The sequence below is a fragment of the Microcebus murinus genome, chromosome 8 (assembly GCF_040939455.1).
Source record: "Microcebus murinus isolate Inina chromosome 8, M.murinus_Inina_mat1.0, whole genome shotgun sequence".
NCBI classification, from domain to species: Eukaryota; Metazoa; Chordata; class Mammalia; order Primates; family Cheirogaleidae; genus Microcebus; species Microcebus murinus.
The window spans coordinates 75,762,408-75,784,893 of record NC_134111.1 but is presented as its reverse complement, the minus strand read 5'-3'; the positions used below and the strand labels follow the sequence as shown (position 1 = coordinate 75,784,893).

The 22,486-nt window shown below is 34.8% G+C and overlaps 1 protein-coding gene across 1 annotated transcript in view; it reads right to left on the bottom strand.

Moving 5' to 3' along the window:
* Positions 1-6,886: 6,886 nt before the first annotated feature.
* Positions 6,887-22,486, bottom strand: part of BMPR2 (bone morphogenetic protein receptor type 2) — a 145,896-nt gene continuing 130,296 nt past the window's right edge. The window contains exons 11-13 of the mRNA XM_012738960.3: positions 20,103-20,275; positions 16,141-17,420; positions 6,887-14,515 (exon numbers count right to left, since the gene is read on the bottom strand). Of these exons, the coding sequence (XP_012594414.1) occupies positions 14,268-14,515; positions 16,141-17,420; positions 20,103-20,275 (1,701 nt within the window). The 3' untranslated portion in view covers positions 6,887-14,267. The remainder of the gene's footprint in view (positions 14,516-16,140; positions 17,421-20,102; positions 20,276-22,486) is intronic.

The window sequence follows — 22,486 nt, the reverse complement described above, 5'->3', positions numbered from 1 at the left end:
GTCTTCTTGCTTCTTTTTTCTAATTTCTGCTAGAATCTGTCTTTTCTGCAGAGACACTCTGTCTGGCGGTGTTTCTCGTCCGCCATCTTGATCCACCACTTTTTTTTTTTTTGAGGCAGAGTCTCGCTTTGTTACCCAGGCTAGAGTGAGTGCCATGGCGTCAGCCTAGCTCACAGCAACCTCAAACTCCTGGGCTCAAGCAATCCTACTGCCTCAGCCTCCCGAGTAGCTGGGACTAAAGGCATGCGCCACCATGCCTGGCTAATTTTTTCTATATATATTAGTTGGCCAATTAATTTCTTTCTATTTATAGTAGAGACGGGGTCTTGCTCTTGCTCAGGCTGGTTTCGAACTCCTGACCTTGAGCAATCCACCCGCCTCAGCCTCCCAGAGTGCTAGGATTACAGGCGTGAGCCACTGCGCCCGGCCTGATCCACCACTTTTACTTTCCAGAATATACATCATTTGAATCTGAGCCTGAATCTCACTCATTTTGATCTAGAAAACCCAGTTTAACATGGTAAATAGCATCAATAACCTTCCCCAAAATAAAATTGTAAGTTTTCCATTGTATACTAAAGTTGAATATACTAAACGTCAAATTTGGACCCCTATAATTTAGGTGAAAACAAATCAGAGAAAGCAATAAATGAAAGCAAAATAAGATGTATGAGAAAGAGGCTAACGGGAAGGGGAGAAGAGGATTTTGTAGTTTAGAGAAGACAAAACTGTAGGGGAGATTTTGTTAACTTTTTTAATAAATAAAACATATCACCTGCTCTTTGCTTTAGGATAGTCTTGAACTCCTGACCTCAAGTGTTCCTTCTGCCTTGGCCTCCCAAAGTGCTAGGATTACAGGTGTGAGCCACTGTAACAGCTATCTTTTTTTTTTTTTTTTTTTTAGTAGTTATTTACCTCTTGAATAAGTGTATTGGACCCTTAATCATATGCAGATTTCAATGGGAGATGAGGTAAGAATGGACAAATAAGATAACTGTGGACTTCCTATGGAAGAAGAAAATTGCACCACTGGAGAAAGAAAATAAGCTATCTTACTTCAAAGTTTTAGCCAGGGCAGGCTCTCCTCTCAAGTTTATTCCAAAATGCCAAGCATTTCCTCTGGGCCCTTATATCCATGCTTTGTCTGGGATGAAAGTTCTGAGACTAGGTACAAACCAAAGCTTACAAAGATTAGGAAGGTAATATAAATAGGTAAATCTAGTTGGATATAAGACAATTGGGAGTTGCTGAGTTTGGGGAAAGTCCAGGTCCCCCCTGAAAGGCATTCAAATGAAAACAAATTTTAAATATTTTGCAGGCCAAGCAAAATACAGCTGGTTGGCTAAATTCAGCCCTATGCTCATCAAGCTTTTACTCCTTTCCCAGAGAATAGGGATTAAAATATTCCTTCTTGTATGCTAGATATGTAAATGATACAGAAAATCAAAAGTAATTGAGAAGAATGTCTAGATAGAGCATAATTTACTGAAATTCTACATACCTTAGGAGATGCTATTTCTAAAATTTTAGTCAAAATGTGAATTGAAGAATCCTGATTCTGGTTTCTTATTTTCATTCTTCAAATCTGCTTTGGGCTAGGGACTATAAAATGACTTGTATGTAAATCTCTTTGAAAACAGCCAAAAGTAAACTGCTGAGTTAGATATGATCTATGATAGCTCAATGCTCTCTAATCATTTGGGGTATTTTGATATATCAGGATAGATCTAGTGATGTCTCATTGTTTCCTATTTCATTTTCATCTTCAGTGAAAGACATAGCAGCAGCTGCATTTCCCACCTAAATTTTCAATATAAATTCTTATAATTAGAGAGATTCCTGTCAGTTTATCCATCTGGAGACATCTTAATAGAAACTTAAGACACAAGGCTTTGTACTAATACAAAAATAATACTTTTTGGACCTAAATATGACACTGAAGGCTGTTCAACAAATCTGAATGTTGATAAGAATGCAATGTTAAGGTAGAAAGTATCATAGAAGAAAAAATAAGGAGAGAAAGTAATCAGAAATTGTTTCCTCAAAAAATTAAATATCAGGAAATCCAAAGTCAATACTGTTTAAAAAATATGAAGCCTGATTTTGCATATAAAATGCCTTCATGAATTTCTGCTAAACTTTAATAAAATCCTGGCAAATGCTAGGGTTCCATGAAAATGTTTGAACAACTGTGGATTAGACAACTCTTCCAATGTCTCAGAAATTGTAAATTATTAATCTATTTCATTGTGGGACTAAATTGAAGTTATAGGGTAACATGGTCATGTTTATTAAGGCCTGGCTTTGGTATTTGTGCTGTCCTGGAGATGAGTAACCTATAGACTTTCTGCCTAGCCTAAACCTCAGCTGATGGAAAGCATTAGACTCTTTAATGTAAATGGTGTTCACAGAGCTTGTCTTGCTGAGTATTCATAATCAATAAGAAAACATTCTGAATCAAATTTGACAACAGAGGTATCTAGTTTTGTAAAAGAATGGAGAGGCCTCCAGGTACAAGACCATGAAATAAGAGAGCCGCCTAGTGGTGTAAGTGGTGCACAGATGTTCTGCTGGGCACCAGAGAAATACTGATCTGTTTTATTAACATTACTGAAAAAGTAGGGAGTAAAAACGCTATAGTAAAAAACAAAAAGATAAAAGCGTTTAACTGAAGGACCTATTTACCAAATAGTAAATGCTTATTCTCACTCTTTCTGAAAGTATGGTGCTGAATGTGGGTAAACCTGGTATTCATTTATTTAAAGTTCTCTGTATGCATACATATAAGACATTCATACATTGCCTCAGTGCTTATCATTTTGAGACTTGACACAAATCTCACAGAGTAACTTAATACATGATCTGCAGTTAAATTACTTTCAAACACAGAGTAACTCAGGTGGACTAAGAAGCCTGATTCATAGAGGTTAAACGAAAATGTACTTTAAAAAAATTTAAAAAGACTATTGTGGCATCAGTATATTGATCATTAAATATTATTACTTCAGGAATAGAAAAAACTGACAAGATTCCCTCCCTGATGCAAAAAGCTGACAATCTAGTAATAAGGTAAAATAAATGAACAGTTTATAAAGTCCAGATGGAGGAAGGTAAGGTTGGAAAAATATGAGGCTATTGCATGATAGACAACCTGGCATTTCTGGTTGAGGAGCTTGAACCTGGTGACTTGGTAATAACACTGACAAAGATGACTGGCAGCAGAGTATAAAATTGCTTAGAGTAGGGAGAAACTAAAAAAGGAAGACCAAGTGCCTTTTGCAACAGTGCACAGTGGGGTTTTGAAACTCGGCTAAGAAGGAGCAGTGGGAATTAAGAGAAGAAGATAGATGTAACAGTTTGTACTTTTTTTTTTTTTTTACTTTTCTATAAATGAGATGTGACCCCTAAGGAGCATCACCACGGATCATGATACATCAGTTTAATTAATTTATTTACTTAAAAAAGAAAGAAAATGTTTATTTTGAAAAAAACCCAGATAGTTCTAAAGTTCTACATATCTAAAGAGTATAATGCATTTCCTTACATACTTTTTTTTGTGTGTGTGACAGGGTCTTGCTCAGCCTAGAGTGCAGTGTCATCATCATAGCTCACTGCAACTTCACACTCATGGGATCAAGGGATCCTCCTGCCTCAGCCTCCCATGTTTCGAATTTACGTTCATTTCCCATGACTTCTTACATAAATGACTGATTTGTTCAATCATCATTGGAAAGGCTGGTAGACAAAGGAAAATTTCCCTTTTATCTGTTCCATCTATCATGATTTCAAAAAAAATTAAACACACAAATAAGGGATACTTGTTTCCTTGATTAGGAAATACTTTCTGGGTTTTGCCAGCTTCCTTTCTAAATACGTAGAGAGGAAAGGAAGAGCTCTAGGGTTAGGAAGTTAAGCTGGTTGAAGACTTGAAGATAGAGAGAAGCACTGGGCAAGAGAAGGGTAACTCTTCTTGGAAGATGATGTATCTACAATTGATAAAACCTCCTTACCATCTTTCCACCATCTACCACTTAGGACATCTTTCTGTTTTTCCTTTCAAGGCTGCTTTTGTGTGTGTATGTGTGAAATAAACCATTATCAAGGCTGTTCTTGATACTCATTTTTACAGGGCAGGCACAGGGCCATCTCAAAATGTCCTAGTATAAAATTATGTGCAACAAGTTGGTCTAATAAGTCATTCATTCAAAAAGATCAAAGTGACTTTCTTTGTGACTTACCCAGGGAAGGCTCTGTTCTTGAAGCATTTCTACAGAGAAGATACATGAATAGTGTCTGCATATCTTTTTGGAACAAAAAATTTGAACACATGATGTAGTAACAGGGCAGAATATGTCAAAACTGTTCTATTTTAGAAATCTATAAGGGCAGGATCCTTTGTAAGCTGCACATTCTCTGAAATTTTTCATTTCTCTGAGGGATAATCACTCCCTTGCCAAATTAGAAAACCTTGAAGTTATCTTTATCTCTCCAATGTTTATCTTAATGGCTCACTGGATCCCACTGATTCTCTTTAACCCTGACCCAATCTGTTTCCTCTTCCCTACCATCATTGACTCCATCTTGGTTTAGGCTCTCATTACCTCTCACTGGTGCCAAACTAGTCTATGTGTTTCTGTACTTAACTCCCTTCCTCTCAATCCATTATTTATACCTGAGTTACCTGTTTTGGAACTCTCTTGTTTAAATTCTTCTATTGACTTCCAAGATAAGTCCAAACTCTCTAAGCACAGCATGTTAGCCCTTCTATGATAGATGTGTGTGGGGTCATCTCTCTCTATTCTTCCATTTCACATCTCAAATTCTACTCTCACTGAATGACCTCTCATCCACCTGAAAAAGCTTTACCCTCTCAGGCTTTGTGGATCCTATAATTGTTTAGAGGGCCCCTTGTTCATCTCTTAATACCTACTCACATTTTAAGATAATCATGAAAGTTACCTCAAAGGGGGAAATTGCCTCTGATTGAGTTAGACTGGATTAGGTATCCTTGCCAGGTACTCCCACAGTACCCTGGGCTTTCCCTTCCATAACACAATCCATACTGTAATTTTCTCCAAATCTACTACAAGCAACTTGAGGGCAGGGATGTTTCTTTTATTTCCTAGTACAGTGTTTGCCACACATTAGGTATTCAAAAAAATTTTTTGATGCCCTTAAAAAAGGAACTTACTGGTTATAATGGAAATTGTATTTTATTTGCAGTTTCTTTCCTGCCCCCAGTCCAATCCCTCCTCGACCTTTCTAATCTATCCTGCACACCTATCAGTCCAAATTTCTTCACATTGCTTCTATGAAGGTCCTTCCTTAGATCCTTTGTTCTCCATATTGTCTATGACAGCAGGACCAAACACCTGGATCTGGCTTTAAAAAGTTGTATTATCTGTACAGATCTGCTTGGTCTGCTTTATTTCCAGTCCATGTTCTCCCTTATCTCTGGTCACTTGAAATATTCTGGCTTTACTTTTTCCATTGAAATCCTACTCATCTTTTCAAGACTCTGCTCCATAATCATTTTCTCAGCTGAAGTCTTCTTTGACTCTTCAAACACATATTGAACATATAGTTTACAACTTATTTGGACACTTACATGTCATCTTGTTTGGATGTAACAATTTCTGGAGTAGGCCTTATCTTCTCCACAAGATGGCCTACGTTTCTGGAGGGTAGGAATCATACTATACTTTTTGGTATCTCTCAGTACAGCAATGATTCAATTTTGAAAAAGTAGTAATTTACCATACCAATAAAACAAAAGCTGCCAAAATATAGAATGTAGCCTTTACTCTGGAAAACTCTATAGAATAAAGAGGAAGCTTAATCACTAGCTTAAGTTAGTCCTTTGCAGAGAAGGATGTAAACTGGAAAGATGTATCAGATAGGTACAGGTATAAATGAGAATAATTTTACTCATGATAAGTCATTATAAAAAGGTTGAACATTGTATGTTTTTAACAAGTCATCATATTTCTTCTAAGGACATTATCGTTTTGAATATTACACAGTGGCTTCTGTAGAGAACTGCAAAAGTATTCTGTAACATTATAACAGATTCTAAAGTTAGGCATGTAAGTCAAAAGGAAGAAGATCCCTCAAATCTATTATCCCTAAAATTAGAACTATTGAAGGTGACAACAGCACCCATGGGAGTAGGCCATGTTTTCCCACCAGCAAAAATTCCCTTGGCATCTAGGTAAAAGTGGCCCAACACCCTTTTAAATATTCTTGTCCCAAGGACTGACACAGAATCATGCTCCAGGGCAGTTAGCTAACACATGGAATTAATGCGGAGACAAAAACAATGTGTGCCCTCACAAACTCATATTCCATTTTAATCAGGCCTTCTAGAAATACAAAGGTCTAACCAAAAAGGTTATTTGATGAAGTGAAGCATAGTTGTTTTGGTACCTGATAACTTTTCACCACCCTGCTCCATGTATGTTCCTCGTTACTGTAACTACTGAATCGTCTTCATTTTTATTTTTTACTTTTTCTTTGCCACAACTGTAGTACAAAGCAAAATGGAAAATGTGTTAGAATCTCATCACTTACCAGTTCTGTGACTTTGGGCAAGGTATTTCATTTCTCTTTCAGTTTCTTCATTTATAAAAGAGGGATAAGAATACATATTTTACAGGATTGTTGTGAGAATCACCAACAATGTATATAGAATAACATAGCACCTGGCATATAATAGGTGGTCAGAAAGTAGCAATTACTATTCTAACTTTAGTTGATTTTTTTTTAATTTATCATACTGAGTTATGTAAGTCATAATACATAGACCATTTACTATTCTATGCAAAATACCTAAAAATTTCACTAGCAATCATAATTTCTGGTGACATCATAAAATCAAAAAACACAATTGCTGTTGTCATGAATATGATCTTTAATAAATGGAATAATGCACCATTTTACAGCAAGCCTTTTTTTAAACCTAAAGAACTGTCTCAAAATCTCCTTCTCCAATGTCTCTGTATCAATACAATCTTTTTATTTAGGTTTATATATATCAAAGCATTTACTTACACTTATTCATAGAAAACTCTTTAGTGGCTTAATGTCAGCTTTCATAGTGGCATCCATAGATAATACAAAAGAAAAGTGATCTGCATTACTTTGTACTCACACTGATCCATCAACACAGCTTACACAGCATAGCAAGGTTTCAGACAGCTTATATAAAAGCAAAATAACTGAAATTATTCATAAATTCATATATGATAGTCTATCTGTAATGTAAGAGCAAAACACACCAACAAAAGATACCCGTTAACAAAAAAGAGGGTTCTGAGGAAGTGCCAGTATTTTTAGCCTTTCTTTTTCCAGAAAAGCATCCTCAGAAATGAATACTCTGTAGCTTATATTTCTCCTGCCCATTCAGAAAAAGCATGGCAGCTACACATCTCCATGTTTCAATCACTACAACACCCTAAAAGTTAGTGTATTTTACAATTATTCATGTATCTTGATTTGAAAAATTATCAACAGAAAACTAAGGATGATTCCAGCCTACACTTAAACAGTGTAATCTCTATGAAAACAAAATGACAAGGCATACAAAAATTGCTTAAATAAATAAATGTGGCCAGAAAAAGAACAGCCACAGAAGTCAAGCAATTCAATGTTAAACTGGGACCCTGTCTTCGAATTGCATCTTTTAGTAATTTTGTTTTCTTATTGTTGGGCTTCTTTAAAAATATGATTCCTTTATATACTTAAAAAGACTGGTAATAAGGCGAAGAGCCTGAGATAAGAGACGGGTTACAAATAACTTCCTAGGATTTTAAGTAACAATTTAGAGCTTGAACTTGTCTGATTCAAAGAAAAATTCTGTTTGGCTCTGACAATGTGATAAATAGGTTACCATAGGTTACTCTCATAGGTTACTTATAACACTAAAACCATCCTCTCAAAACCATCCAAGCTATTACTAAAGCTATAAACTCATTAACTCACTCTTAGAAAAAAGTTTTATAATGTTAAATTATCTCTTTAAAAAATTCTATCTCAGAGGAACTAGTTTACAAGTTCTCTTATTAAAAAACAAAACAAAATGAAATGATTTATTCCATATCATGTATAGCTACTTAACCAAAGAACAGAAATGTAAAACATTTTAAGTCGATGCTTCAACTCTGAGACCTAAATTTGCTGCAACATGTAGCCAATTAGTTGAGTCATTCCCTCTATTCAGTAATTATAGAACTTGGCAAGTTTTTATGATTAATGAAATCTGATATTACATCTATGTGAATTAGATCAAATAATAAAACATTGTATGAACTGTGCAACAAACATTTTAAACTGTATCTAACTGCTTGTTTGCTGCCAATTGAACTTTTTCAATGTACAAAGGGATGAAAGGGGCCCTGAGTTTTTAAGTAATAGTGTGTCTATAGAGTGAGTCTAAAACATGAAGATGTTTCTGAAACTTAAAAGTACAAATAAAATGGATAAAATCCACGTTGCCTTTTAAAAGTGAAAAAAAAATCGAGTTGTAGTTTCAAATACAGTAATTTGTTTAAAAATTCAATCATAAACTGGACACCCTAATGTGATTTAGTTCTAAAGATTCCTTTTCTCTTACTCAAATTTTAATCTGGGTTTCAAGTTAAGTTTTAAGAATGAATGTGTATGTTCACAATGTTTAATAGTAACACTACAAACATCACAGTAATAACGGAATTAGAATTTTTAAGATACAATAGATTTATTTGGGGCATAATTTTAATATACAGCATAAATTCTTCTGAAGTATTTACTTTCAAATGTATCTGCCATGAGACAAATTTCTAAATTTTTTATATGCACAAACACTCTACTTTAATCAGTCACCTAAAAGTTAAATGAAAGTTGTTATAGTCCAGTCTATGTGGCAAAATAATAAGTATTTCAAAAGTGGTCTACAAAAATGTTCATAGATAATACCTGATTAATGTAGGGTTTGCTTTTGAAAGTTAATCTTGCATTTAGTGTTTAACATATTTGATATTAATACAAAGAAATATGTAAAACGTTGTGGTTCAATTATAACAGTAAGTTTGCTGCAATACAGGTTAAAAATTTTAATGGCAAAATGATATACAATTATTATGCATGGCTTCTTAGTTATAACTAATGAGAACATAAAATCATAAAACTTCATAATTTAATAGAAAATATTAGATAATACAAAACTTAAGTGCTGATTTGCTGGTAGTCTGGTGGTTGAATCCATTGTCAAATGGTAACATCTTAATTCTCAATCTATCAAATTGTTGAACTATTACTTAACTGGAGTAATGAATTTGGATATAACATAAAATATAATTTTATCTTAAATATAAATAAAGTCATTATAATTGGTTTGAGGAGAAAAAGCTAAAGGAACTAAAGCAATTTTGTCTTGAAGAACTGAAACTTAGATGTTAATTGAGAAGCCTGAAGCATACTGAAGACTACCAATGTTAGGCAGGATGAACAACAGCTTTTTTTCCTACCGGGTAGGAGAAATGAATTTAAAATGAACAGGAGGGAGACAGAATAGATATGAAGGTAACTTTCCTGACACAGAAGATTATCAAGTCAGATAACTGAGGGATAGAGCAAGTCAGACACGTACTATGAAGTGGTTTAAGGAAAGTAATGGATACGTGCACTGAAATACCCTGTGATTTCCTCTTTCCTTTTATGTTAATGTAGAAACTTGTAGAAAAGCCTTCTTTTGATAACTTTTGTGTAACTAGCTCAAACAGTGATTTTCTAGATTGACTTGATTAAGAAATATATTTATGAGGGGATTATGCAAGGTAATTTTGGGTAAAGTGTCCATAGTTCATAATCTAAAAGTTAGAAGGTAACTTTATCTGGTAAAGAGTAAACTGCCAGTAAATAGTATGAATACTTATCATAGAAACATCTGAGTCTGAAAATGTCTCCTAGGTTGTATGTGTAGAGTATATGTGGGAGTGTTAACACAATTTCTAGAAGGACTGGTCTAGATAATCAATGAACATGTCTGTATAGATTCTAACTTTAAGGAGTTAGCTGGGAGATAATACATAAAGCAATCAGTGAATAGTTTAATAACCTGCATATAACTGGTAGTATGTTCAACATAAATTTAGAAAATGCTGTATAGAAACAATATAATCTCAAGTTCTAGGAATTAACAATCTCCAATATTCATGTCCATAAATATGAAAGAAAAAAACAAAAAATGTATTGAAATATTTTTCCATTTTAAATGACTTTCAAGAGAGACTTACAAAGACTAGAAAGTTCAGTATAATAGCTGCAGCCTATCAGGTATTCCATTTGACCTTAGAAGCCAAATTTGAAAATATTTTAAATAAAAATACTTGCCAAATTTTGTGATAATTGCCACTCAAATGCATGCTTACTTGAGTGTTCCTTCCTCTCTAATTATTTTTACATTCAGAACCAAGGTACAATTTCTGGAGCAAGTGGATACATGTAAGGAAGCCATACTAAACTGTTGTATAACAAGGACATCATCCTTGTATCCTTCCTACATACCTACTCAATTAGTTCTTGGGATTAGTAAATTTTCTAAAGTCACTAAAAGCAGAAATCTTGAAGATGGAGTCAAAGGACTGATAAGACTGAAATTTGATGTTCAATTAAATCAATTTAGGAAAAAGATTCTGTTCCCAAAAGATACCTTCAACTTTCCTTTAAAAATTTACTTTACCTTTAGTTCTACAATATAAGAATGTTAGGAATGAAGCAAAACGATTTTAAGATTCATGATGCAGATGTAAGATTGAATTTTGTCTTGAATTAGTAATTATATCTCAAACAACAATTAGAACAGACATGTCTACATATCTTCTTATGTTTGCCTAACTTCTAAGATCTTTAAGGTATCTGGTTTGGCTTATATACAAACCATAATTGGGCTGGAGTATAATGACTGAATTTTTTACAAAACATCAGCACATTACACATCCCGTCATACAGCATAGGCAGTGTGGTGTGGATGAGAGATGCGGAGAAAGGCAGATGCAGGCTAAAATCCCAACTTTGTCTACTATTTGATGTGAACCTTGGGCAAATTACTTAGCTTCTCTTAGTTTCAGTTTCTCTTCTGTAAAGTGGGAATAATAAATATAATACTCATATGGTTGGTCTGAGAATTAAAAGAAACAGGGTATATATACCCTAGCATTCAATATGTGCCCTCCCATAACTTTACACTGATAATATTGTTTTTTCCTATTATGCAGTTAGAAAAGGTTTTAAGAATTTATAATTAAATAACTTTTGTCTAAACTTAATTCAAATCGAGTTCTTTCAATGACCTAATTCTGGTGTACAATTAGGAGTTTGTTAAGAGAACTACTATTAGACTTTGATTATTTATTATAATGCTTTTAAGGTGATATTACTATCCAGTAGAATTTTAATATTTTTAATTGAATGGCCTTTTATTCAAAAAGAATCAAATATTAATACTTTTCTACATGTAAAATTTTGATACCAGTTAAATATCAGTTTTAAGAAACAGTATCAGATGAATAAAGTTAGTAATTAAGTCATTTAGTGATTTTACTTGCTTATACATTACAACCAGATTCTAAAAGTCTGATGTACAATTTAAAATTTATTAAAAAGATCTATAGTTTCTACCTTTCCTGTTTTTTCAAAAAAGCGTCTACTAAGAAAAATTGGGGAAAAGAAATTATTTGTTTTAAACATGCTTGAATGAAATAGGAAACTATATGGAGTTCTTTTAATCTGGAATATTAATGTTTTCAGACATTTTATTATTAAACATTAAAAAATGTTGGAAAACTTACAATCAAGTGGCCCAAATACAAAGTATAACAGAACATAAGATAACTCTTCTGGCAGGAAAGGATCAGTTACACTTCAAATGGTTATTTATCCTCAATGCTTCAAATTGGAGAAAGAATATAATTTACTTTGATTCAATGTTTAAAAAGAATATCCTGAAATGCATTTGAAAGGCATTTAAAGGCAAGAGAACTAAGTGAAAATGTACTGGGAAAGATACGAATAATTTGTTAATAGATAGAAAGATAATAACTGTGGGCCAGGTGCAGAGGCTCATGCCTGTAATCACAGCACTTTGGAAGGATTGCTTGAGCCCAGGAGTTCAAGGCTGCTGTGAGCTATGATTGCGCCACTACACTTCAGCCTGGGCGACAGAGCAAGAGCTTGTCTCTAAAAAAAATTTAAAAACCGGTGGAAAAAAAGTATATTCTAGAAGACTGAAAATTCTGTAATGGGTCTGAATCAAGGGAAAGGCCAATAAAACATAAAAGGTGGAAATCCTGGGCACTTGTAAAATAATCTTAATTCTAAGAATTCCGAATTGTGTTTAGCAATCCAGCTGAATAAAGTGGTAAGTGCTGTAACATCTAACTCATAAGATCACAGCAGATGGCAAACAAGAGAAGGCTTATATACAAGCAAGTCACAAGTATTTGGGGCAGTAAATTGGGAAATTTAGGGTATCTTTAGGTAAATGATAGAAGAATCTGAATGAGAAAATATTGTTCAGAAGATAAAGACCTAAATCAGGAATTTATTTGGGGATTTGCATTTTCCTCTTAACTTTTTAATCCCCAGAAATATCTTAGAACTTAATTAGATAATGCCTATGAATCACTCTTGGAATCTAAAAAAAATAAAACAAGTCATAATTGTTTGCAAATTGATAGAAAATAATTTGTGTTTAGGAAAAAAGTCCCTTATTTGACAGAAAGTGCTTTATTAAAAAAATGTGCAGGGGTGGTTGTTTTAGAGAAGATTATTAGTAATGAAGAAAGCAAAGGAAGCATTAAAAAATACAATTTCAAGACATGTAGTCACTAAATGGTATGATCTAATAAAATGGAAATAATAAATGATGCTCACATATCAAAGATCATGTTAAAGGTTGGCAAAAGAAAAATTATGAAAATAAGATTAGCAAAGAAATATTGAATAAAGAGAGGCTAAATCTCAGTCTGTTCAAAAAAAAAAAAAAGATTTGGCAGCAATCCTTTCTTCTATAGGGATTTGACATGCCAGTTGAATGATTTTTCTACACAGTGTTTTAGGCCATGAGGAATCACCATCAGATAAAGTTGCCAGGTTTGCTTGGGAACAGAGTAAAGGATATTATAGGTTTAAAACTATGAATTACTTTAGAAATTATAATAAACAGTAAATGTAATTTTATTGGAGTCAAAGATGGCCTATTCAGAGAATAAAAGCTACAACACTAATATTGTCTTAACCATCTACCTACTTAGAAATCCCATGTAGGTATAGCTCTGTAAGTTTTCTGATAAAAATGTGTTTCATAAATAAATGAATATGGAACATGAACATATATTAAAAAATGAAATAAAATGGGAAAAGTCTAATATTTGATTTCCTGTATTTTGTTCTATTCTCTCTTATGAACTTCCAAAACTAGAACCAAATATGTTTATTAAAATGCCTGGAAGGAAATGTTTAGGATTTGGAAGGTTAAAAGAAATGGCATTTCAAATTAGGTTTTGGTAGTTCCTTCTTTAGAGCCCTTTGAGAAAATGTTTCTGCATTCTCCATAAGAAGAGAGAAAGTAAAAAATCAGGTAGCTGTTTTCTCCTGTGCAAAATTCACTGTCATAGAACTGACCTACAAAAAGTATGGGAGATAGGAGAGAAAAATGTTCATATTGTGGAAGAATGTGTGCCCTGTTAGGAAGAGAGCTTACAAGAAAGCTTATTTGTGGCCTATAGACTATTGCACATTCAAACAAAACACAAGAGAAAATAATGTCCAACAGATAATATGTTCAGGAACATATCAACATTTAAACTAGCTTGTGCCCAGAAATAAAACATGGATACCAGACACCACTGCAGTCAAACCTGTCTTAATTTGCTTTTGTTTTAATGACCTTTAGAAACTGGTCCAAACTGATTATCAGCAATATATTGTTTTTGCTTTTTTTTCTTAAAAAAATATTTTGAGACCACTTTTGATACACACACATATAATTCTGTGGTCATAACAGACAAATATAACTTTAGCAAGACTAAACAAAAGTGCAAAACTTAAAAAACAAAATTAAAAAATATGGAAGCATAAGCTAAATTTTTCTGCATAGCTGAAATCTATTTAAAGCAAGTCCTTGTTACAGGGGTGGGAGGCGGTGCTGACAAAAGGATAAAGCAGTTTTTTTTTTTTAAATGTCTTCTGCATGTTTAAATGATGCAAAAAATAATTTCACTCCATAGGCTTCACAGACAGTTCATTCCTATATCTTTAGACACCATGGTTGTGGCAGTGCCTCCATCTGCAAGGTAAACAGCAGTGCTGGATTTGGAATGAACTGCCCTGTCACTGCCATTGTTGTTGACCTCACAGTCCAGTGGTTCAGTAGAGATGACCCAGGTGGAGGGGCGCCACCGCTTAAGAGAATAGGGAGTTTTCACACGTTTCTTGATCTTTTCCCCTGATCCTGATTTGCCATCTTGTGTTGACTCACCTACCAAAAATAAAAGTACAGAAAATGAAGTACATATAAAGAAACTATTAAAAAGTAAAAGGTCAAGGTTGCAACTCAAGAACAGATCAAACTAATGTATGTGGAGGGTGCTGATGGACATTTCTTAAAATTCATGATGCTAAGCAATGTTTTTCTAGGCAAAGCTTATCCGACTTATATTTGAGACTCTTTTAAGCCAAATGTTTTTAAAACTAATTGAACTATTCTATAGGGGCAAGGACGAAATATAGAAAAAAAACAAGAAAAGTAAAAATGGAGGAGAAAATTCAAAGTTCTCAGCTGTACTCTCAAATATTTTGGTTTTGGTAGAGATCCTAACTTGGTAAAATGCACTTAATCATTCTAATTAATGCTCAAAGTAGATCAAATTTTGTAGGTACCTGGTATATAGTATTTTTCAGAAGAATGGCAGAAATATTTGAGTACAAATTTTCTAGTAATTCCCTCTTCCCAAACCTGACAAGATGTTTTACTGACACAGAACCCTACAATACAGCCCTGTCATCTGGTCTATAATACAAGCCATTCAAGCAAGGGACTAGATTTTATTGATTGTTTTCTGAGACCTGTATCCTCCTTCAGCCCATTTTGTAGTCCTTGACAACCATAAAACATAACTTTTCTTTTCCCGGTAAGTGCTTTAGTCTAAAAGAGAAATCATGTTGTATAATGACAACTGTTACAGATTATGGTGAGCTCTCCTGTTTTGTGTTGCAATCCCTTTAGGGCAAGAAACCAAACATCCATTTAAGTTATTTGTTTAAGATGCTATGGGGCTCATAGTATAATACCATAGGTATGTGATAGATTCAACACATAACTTTTTTTGTTTAATTTTTAGAGACAGGATCTAGCTCTATTGCCCAGGCTGGAGTGCCATGGCATGATCATAACTCAATGGAGCCTTAAACTCCTGGGCTCAAGGGATCCTCCTGGGACTACAGGCATGAACCACCGCACTCAGCTAATTTAAAAAAATTTTTTATAGAGACGGGTTCTCACTGTGTTCCTCAGGCTGGTCTTGAATTCCTGGCCTCTAGTAATTCTCCTGTCTCAGCATCCCAAAGTGCTGGTATTAGAGGCATGAGTCACTGCACCCAGCCCTCAACATGTAACTCTTGAAAAAGATGACACTAAGAGACTGAGAACAACTTTAAAGTTTCTTTATAGTAACTTTTCTAAAATTTCTCTGGACTTTTATTAAGGTTAGTCTGATAATCTAAATATAGATATAGTAGATATTAATATGGACAACAAACTGTTTCAAAAGTTACACTGACAAAATTACTTGGGGCTCTTAAACTGGTGAGTACTTAATCTCAAGTGTTCATAGCGAGTACGTGAGTTGCATTATAAAGCTGTAGCCATATAAAGCACATATTAAATTGGTAATTATTCTGACTATTGTGATACTATTATCAGTGACAAAAATATTATTTTTCTTTACAATAGTCTAATTAGTTTTGAGCCCTAATCAAATGGTTTATTTTAGTTCCAAAAGTGGTAAAGGTATAATCACCAGTTGAAACGTAATCTGATTCTAAGTACTTATTTAAATGGTCCCAAAAGACACACAGGAGAAATGACACGATCCCTCCACTTACTCTGCATACTGCTGCCATCCAGGACATTTGTGGCTGAAAGATCAAGAGAATTAGGCCTCTGTGCTCTTCTGGGCTTTGATGGCCCAGGATCTGCTACTGTGCTTGGAACACCCTGTGTAAGAACATCTTGTTCTGAACATGGATTGCTGTTGTTGTTATTGGAATTAGTTCGGCCACCTTCTAGTGGCCGTTCCCTCCTGTCCACAAGACGATCCAGAACACCTTCATCATGGCCAGCCTGTTGCTCTCGTCTCAGTAAAGGTTCATGCTCATCAGGACTAGAATTAATATTCAGGCGGGTATCCTCACCAATAAATTGATTCTGCAGCATTTCTTGGGCCCTATGTGCCACTATGTTGGTTGTCTGGCCAGATGGTACCGTCCCATTGGCATACTGGGTTGTGGCAGCATGGGAGTTAACACTGTGGTTTCTACCTGCCACACCATTCATGGTGACTGTCACCACATGAGGTTCTGCTGCATTGATTGTATTCATCTTGGCAACTCCAGTTTCTACTTGTTTCAAGTTTGATTTGTGCTTGCTGCCAAATTTAAGCCGGGGCTCCTTTGTTGAATTTTTGGTGTTCAAAGGCAAACTAGTAGGTCTCTTAGGAAGGTTCTGTTGCTTGGGGAGAGGATAGATCTGAGCAGGCAGAACATCAGGAATTAAACATGCTTGGCCATTTGAAGCTTGTGTGAACTCCTGCTGTCCAGTCACTTCTACTGCAAGCTTTATGAGTGGGTAAAGTAAGCTAGAACTGGTACTGCTCAGTGGATCTGGCCCACTGAACTGTTTAAGAGAATGCTCCATGAGATTCTCATCTGAGCTTTCCTTGAGGTTCTTATCAACTTCTTTTGGGTCTAGCTTATTGGTCTCCAAGTCTTCTTCTGTCAACTGTAAGCAGACAGGGGTTGGCCCAATTGACTGTGCAACATTTGTGGCATGCAAATTTGTTTCATCTGGGTATGGCATCTCAGATATAGTGGTCATGCCAGTACTTGGAGTGAGGCCAGTGGTGTTTGTGGTGGTTGTGTTGGTGGACAGGCTGGTGACACTTGTTTCAGGGCTGGGGATTCGAGCTTGTGCTTGTTGACGTTCATAATTAATTGAGTTTCTATTCTTCTCCCCTGCAGTCAAAGGTGTGCTAGACATTGAATGCTCAGAGGAAATATTCTTCACAATGCTGTCAGTGTGATGGATAGAGTCTTCAATGTATGAGGAGGAAGAATAATCTGGATAAGGACCAATTTTTGGCACACGCCTATTATGTGAAAGGTTGCTTAAAGAAAGAAAAAAGTGTCATGTTGAGAATGCACATTTATGACAAACTGTCTCTCCAAGTTTAACACCTCTGATTTTAAAGTCTGAGCTGCTTTTCATTTTATTTCTAACTCATATATATTACTTTGGAAATTACTTAAAAAGTCTAATCAAATAATCAAGAGCCAATTAATAACTTGATAAATGTTAGTTTTACATGAATTACACCTACTGAAAATTCTATATGGATCTAGATATGGTTTTAATAAATGTTCATTATATTTGTTTACAAGAGTTAATTTAAAAATATCCCTTATAGTTTTATAAAATCATCAAATATATCTTTATCAAATGTATACTCATACCACCAGACATTATATTTAATGCAATGAGGAACCACAGCATGTTTCTTTTGTACTCCCATAATTCTAGATACATAGTTCCTACTCAACAAATATGTTATCAGTTAAGTTTCAATGGCCAAATGGTAAAAAGAACATAAGCTTTTAGGCTATTCCAAAGTACCTCCACTGAGAGGCACAGCTTAGTAATGGAATATATCTTTCTGGGGTAGTCTGAGCCATATCAGTGAAAGTCCTTGAGCCTAGGGTATAAGAAAAAATGTAACATTCAGATAAAAGATCAAAGATTCAGAACTGCTCTCCTGTTATCATGGGTTCTTCACAGTCACTGCCACTCCTTGGGAGTGACAATTCTTGACCACCACCTTGTAATGTATTTATATTATTTAAAATCTGACTAAATGGGAGTGGGGAGGAAGGGATAGGTAAATTCACAGCTAATGGGTACAATGCACACTATCTGAGTGCAGGACACAATTATAACTGTCTTAAACTGTACAAAAGCAAATTATGTAACCAAAACGTGTGTAGCCCCATAATATTCTGAAATAAAAAACAAAATAAAATAAAATTTGACTAAATAAAAACCAGAAGTGGCTAGCTTAACAAAAACAGTCAAGGTATAAACATTGAGAACATTAATAGATACAAGTGTTATAGGAGAGAAGCAGCAGCCAAAGGAAAAGAGGTGCTTTTTATAAAGGGAGACAGATGAAGTTATGAGGGGAATGCCAGGAGGGGAAGAATAAAAAATTGATATATAGCACAAGAAAATGAAGCTAACGAGGGTAAGATTCAATAAAATGAAACCTAGAGTGAGAATGATTATGGGATGAACCATAATTAAGGGGAAACTATTAGTAGAGATTAGAAGATCATGCAGGGGGGTAGAACTAAATGACAGAGGAGGCAAAAAATGGCCAAAGCAAGGGACAGCATCAAGAGTTTCTTTTTACCATTCAAGAAAATTTCAAAAGTGAAAGCTTTAGCTGACTTTTTTTTTTTTTTTTTTTTTTTTGAGACAGAGTCTGGCACTGTTGCCCAGGCTAGAATGCAGTTGCATCATCATAGCTCACTACAACCTCAAACTCCTGGGCTCATCCTTCTGCCTCAGCCTCCCCAGCAGCTGGGACTACAGGAGTGCACCACCATGCCCGGTTAATTTTTCAATGGGGTCTTGCTCAGGCTGGTCTTGAACTCCTAACATTAAGCAATCCTCCTGCCTTGGCCTCCCAGAGTGCTAGAATTACAGGCATAAGCCACTGTGCCCAGCCTTTAGCTGAATTTTGAGAGAGCTATAAATAGCATATTAGGGGACATGAAAAATACAGAGATGAGGGAAGATGAAAGCAGAACACTGTCCTCAGGTATGTGTAAAGTAAGATGATTTATATTTAGAATTCTTAGTTCACACCTTCCTTGACTTACTGATGTATAAACTATAAAAGTTTATATCTGAAGCTAATTCAACCCATACATTAGTAGCCAGACTCAATTTTCAACCCATAGTTCAAAATATAAATTGCTCTTAGAAATTAGAAGAATAGAAAATAACAAAGAAATTGATTCAAGAATCAATTGTAATTTTATCTTAATTTTCTCCAGTAACCCTTTCCTGGATGCCTTTCTGAAAGTTATAAAAATGTATTACATAAAGTGACAAATTCATAGGAAGGCTTTTTTTCCCCTAAACATGGAAAAAAGAAATATAGATGACAATCTGAAAGTTCCAAGTTGTAGGAATTTTTTAAAAGCCCTTTAATTTAGAACCAAAAATCATAGTTCTAATAAAAGAAATGTCTCATAAAATAATGTTTATGATGGAATGGAAAGACCTTTGAATTGTATTCAAGTAAAAGTAGTAATAATGTGTTCTGTAAGAAAGAGCATTGCATAGGAAGTCTGAAAACCTTAGCATCAGTGAATCTGTGGTTAGATACACAGGTAAGTTCATGGTTCCATTTACTTTTAAAAAGAAAAAGCAGGGAGGAAGGAAAAATAACAAAGGATAAATGAGACAATATATGTAGAAGTCCTCACAAACTTTTAGAACTATAAAAATGTTTTGCCTTTATTATTACAAGAAAGTTGGAATGTCAAGAGAGAAAGACTAATTTCCTTTACTACTGTTTTAAATATAAAAAAGACAGATTCCATCTTATACTCATACCAAACAAAAATTTCAGTAGAATGGGAATTTTGAAGGAAAAATTATAACTTCAGACCATATGAGTTTATCATTGCACCATCAGACTGGTCAACAGTATTTATTTCCTGTTCTTTGTTTGGTCTCAGTTTCTAATGCTGGTTGATAGATGCCAAACCCCTCGGGGTCTTACCGCTCATTCTGCATAGCAGTAGACATTGGATTGACTGTTGGGCTCACAGATTTGTTTCTTTCCCATATCATCATAAGTTCAGCCATCCTCTCCTCAGCACACTGTGCAGTAAGCCGAGCTTCTGCATCCTGGTCCCAACAGTCTTCGATTGTCTCCTTGAGTGACCTCACTGCCTGTAATGCAAAGTACATGTTAAAACTGTGTGTCTTTAAAAAAAAAATGAGTTGAGCTTTTTAGTTCACAATGTGAGCAAAAAGAAAAATCAGTTTTCTTTAACCGGTGTTTTATACAGCAATCATAATATATTTTGGACTTCAAGGATTTGTAAAGGATCATATTCTCAAAAGGTGAGAAGTAAGCAAGATTTAACTTAACTCCTTAAAGAATTATCCATAAGAGTAAGCAACTGGAATAAGTTACAGATGTTTCTACAAGGCCACAGGTTTATGTCATTGTTGATTTGCAGCCCTATTATTTCAGTCAATAGTCACTAATTCCACTTCAAAAATAAGCCTGAGTTTGATGAAATTTTGGCATTTGGCTATCTTCTGTCTCTAGGTGAGCTTTTTCTCCTTTATCCCTAGTTAAGAGTTCTTCATTCCAACCTTAAAATTGAAAGACATCTCTTCTTTAAACTATTAATAGTTCCAATGGTAGTATCAAAAAAAGTTCCATCTTGTAGTATTCCTATACATCAACAATGAACAATAGTCTCCCTTTGGGGGAAAGCTGGTTTTAACTCCTTTTTGAAAAACAGACCTTGGATACTGTGGTGGACTGTCATCCAGAATCCCTTCAGACTTGTTTTTGGATTTGTTCTTATTAAGCTTCAGTCTTTTCACCTGCTCTGATATTTATACTTTCTTTACCTTTAAAAAACTTTCCAAAAGATGGTGTTAGGCTAGGGTTGCCAGATTTAGCTAATAAAAATATAGAATGCCCACTTAAACTTGAATTTTAGATAAACAAATAATTTTTAAGTGTAAGTATATCCCACACCATATTTAACCTGGGTATATTTATCTGAGAAGCCTATTTTATGCTAAAAATCCTTGATACTATCTTGGCAACATTTTTATTGCTTCATAATAACTTGTATTCTGCAACAAACAAATCTGAACTTTGAACCTACCAGAAATCTAATAATGTTCTTTCTGTGCATACACTCACTGCATACCTGCACCATAGTCCATTTAAGGATTTTGAAAAGTTCCCACATAAAATGGAGAACCTAGAAAGACTTGCACATGTACAGGGCAGGATGTATGTTTAGAAAAGGCCTGGGCAGACCACATAAGCTTTCATTTCATAATTGGGTGGTGTTTAGGCTTAGGGCTAGCAGGAAGTGAAGGCCTTGCAATGTTGTAAAAGGCCTGGATAAGTTATAAAGGAAGGCCCCAAAACAGAGCCAATCTACAAAGACCTGGAGAGTTATTCTTTTTGTTATAAATTCTCTATTTTTTCTTTTTTGACCATCATGATATTCAAAATGTCTAGTTTTAAACAAAAAATTACAAAGCACACAAAGAAACAAGAAAATGCCGGGCGCGGTGGCTCACGCCTGTAATCCTAGCTCTCTGGGAGGCCGAGGCGGGCGGATTGCTCGAGGTCAGGAGTTCAAACCCAGCCTGAGCAAGAGCGAGACCCCGTCTCTACTATAAATAGAAAGAAATTAATTGGCCAACTAATATATATACAAAAAAAAAAAAATTAGCCGGGCATGGTGGCGCATGCCTGTAGTCCCAGCTACTTGGGAGGCTGAGGCAGGAGGATTGCTTGAGCCAGGAGTTTGAGGTTGCTGTGAGCTAGGCTGACGCCATGGCACTCACTCTAGCCTGGGCAACAAAGTGAGACTCTGTCTAAAAAAAAAAAAAAAAAAAAAAAAAAAGAAACAAGAAAATATGACCCATTCACAGGAAAAAAAGAAATTAACAGAAACTGTCTCTGAGAAAGTACAAACATTGGAATTACTACACAAAGACTTTAAATGAACCATCTTAAATATGTTCAAAAAATTAAGAAACCATGGACAAAGAACTAAAGGACACCAGGAAAACAATGTCTCAATAAATGGAGAATAGCAATAAAGAGATAGAAACTATTAAAAGCAATCAAAAAGATACTTTGGACCTGAAAGGTACAACTGAAACTAAAATAGTAACTACAGTGAATATTTCACAGCAGATATGAGCAGAGAGAATAAAGAATCAGTAAACTTGAAGATAGAGAAATTAAAATTATCCAGAATAAGGAGCAGAAATCAAAAGAATGAAGAAAAATGAACAGAGCCTAAAAGACTTGTGAGACATCATCAATCATACCAAATACACATAATGTGAATTCCAGAAGGGGAAGAGAAAGAGGCAGGAAAAATATTTGAAGAC